General features: G+C 58.6%; 1 protein-coding gene across 1 annotated transcript in view; it reads right to left on the bottom strand.

Moving 5' to 3' along the window:
* Positions 1 to 8: 8 nt before the first annotated feature.
* The window catches only part of LOC104078274 (zinc finger protein 160-like), a gene marked incomplete at both ends in the record, with an annotated part of 1,959 nt that continues 1,100 nt past the window's right edge, over positions 9 to 867 (bottom strand). The window contains 3 exon segments of the mRNA XM_009579837.1: positions 9 to 123; positions 125 to 636; positions 672 to 867. The exon segment at positions 672 to 867 is cut by the window's right edge and continues 14 nt beyond it. Coding sequence (XP_009578132.1) covers positions 9 to 123; positions 125 to 636; positions 672 to 867 — 823 coding nt within the window.

Raw genomic sequence — 867 nt, 5'->3', positions numbered from 1 at the left:
TTGTAGGGCTTCTCGCCGGTGTGGACGCGTTGGTGGATGGTGAGCTCGGAGCGTTGGATGAAGCTCTTGCCGCATTCGGAGCATTGGTAGGGTTTCTCGCCGAGGTGGATGCGTTGGTGCTTGCAAGGAGGAGCTGACGCTGAAGCTCTTCCCGCACTCGGGACACTTGTAGGGTCTTTCCCCGGTGTGGGTGCGTTGGTGGGACGTGAGGTTGGAGCTCTGGTTGAAGCCCTTCCCGCAATCGGGGCATTTGTAGGGCTTCTCGCCGGTGTGCAAGCGTTGATGGGTGATGAGCGTGGAGCTGTCGCTGAAGCTCTTCCCGCAATCGGGACACTTGTAGGGCTTCTCGCCAAGGTGGGTCCGTTGATGTTTGATGAGGTTGGAGCGGACGCTGAAGCTTTTCCCGCAATCCCCACACTTGTAGGGTTTTTCTCCCGTATGCATCCGGCGATGCTTCACCAACGCCGAATTTTGCCCGAAGCTCTTCCCGCATTCGGGGCAGGTATAGGGTTTCTCCCCCGTCTGTGTTCCTTGGTGTTTGACGTTCTCCGCCCGGTAAGTGAAGCTCTTCCCACATTCGCTGCACTTATGGGTCCTCTCCGGTGCCGGTCGGGCACGGGTACCCCAAAGAAAGCTCTTCCCACAATCGGTGCACTTACAGGGTCGTTCACCGGGGCCGCCAAGAAGCTCTTACCGCAATCGGTGCATTGGCAAGGTTGTTCGGCGCCGGCGTGGACGCGTTGGTGCCTCTCCAAGTGGGAACTTTGGGAGAAGCTCTTCCCGCAATCCCCGCAACGGTAGGGTTTCTCACCCATATGGATACGCTGATGCCGGTCAAGATGGGAGCTCCAGGCAAAGCTCTTACCG

Source organism: Fulmarus glacialis, unplaced genomic scaffold, assembly GCF_000690835.1.
Source record: "Fulmarus glacialis isolate BGI_N327 unplaced genomic scaffold, ASM69083v1 scaffold25646, whole genome shotgun sequence".
NCBI lineage: Eukaryota > Metazoa > Chordata > Aves > Procellariiformes > Procellariidae > Fulmarus > Fulmarus glacialis.
Note: the sequence above shows the minus strand (reverse complement) of the source record. Positions and strands in the feature narration are given on the sequence as shown.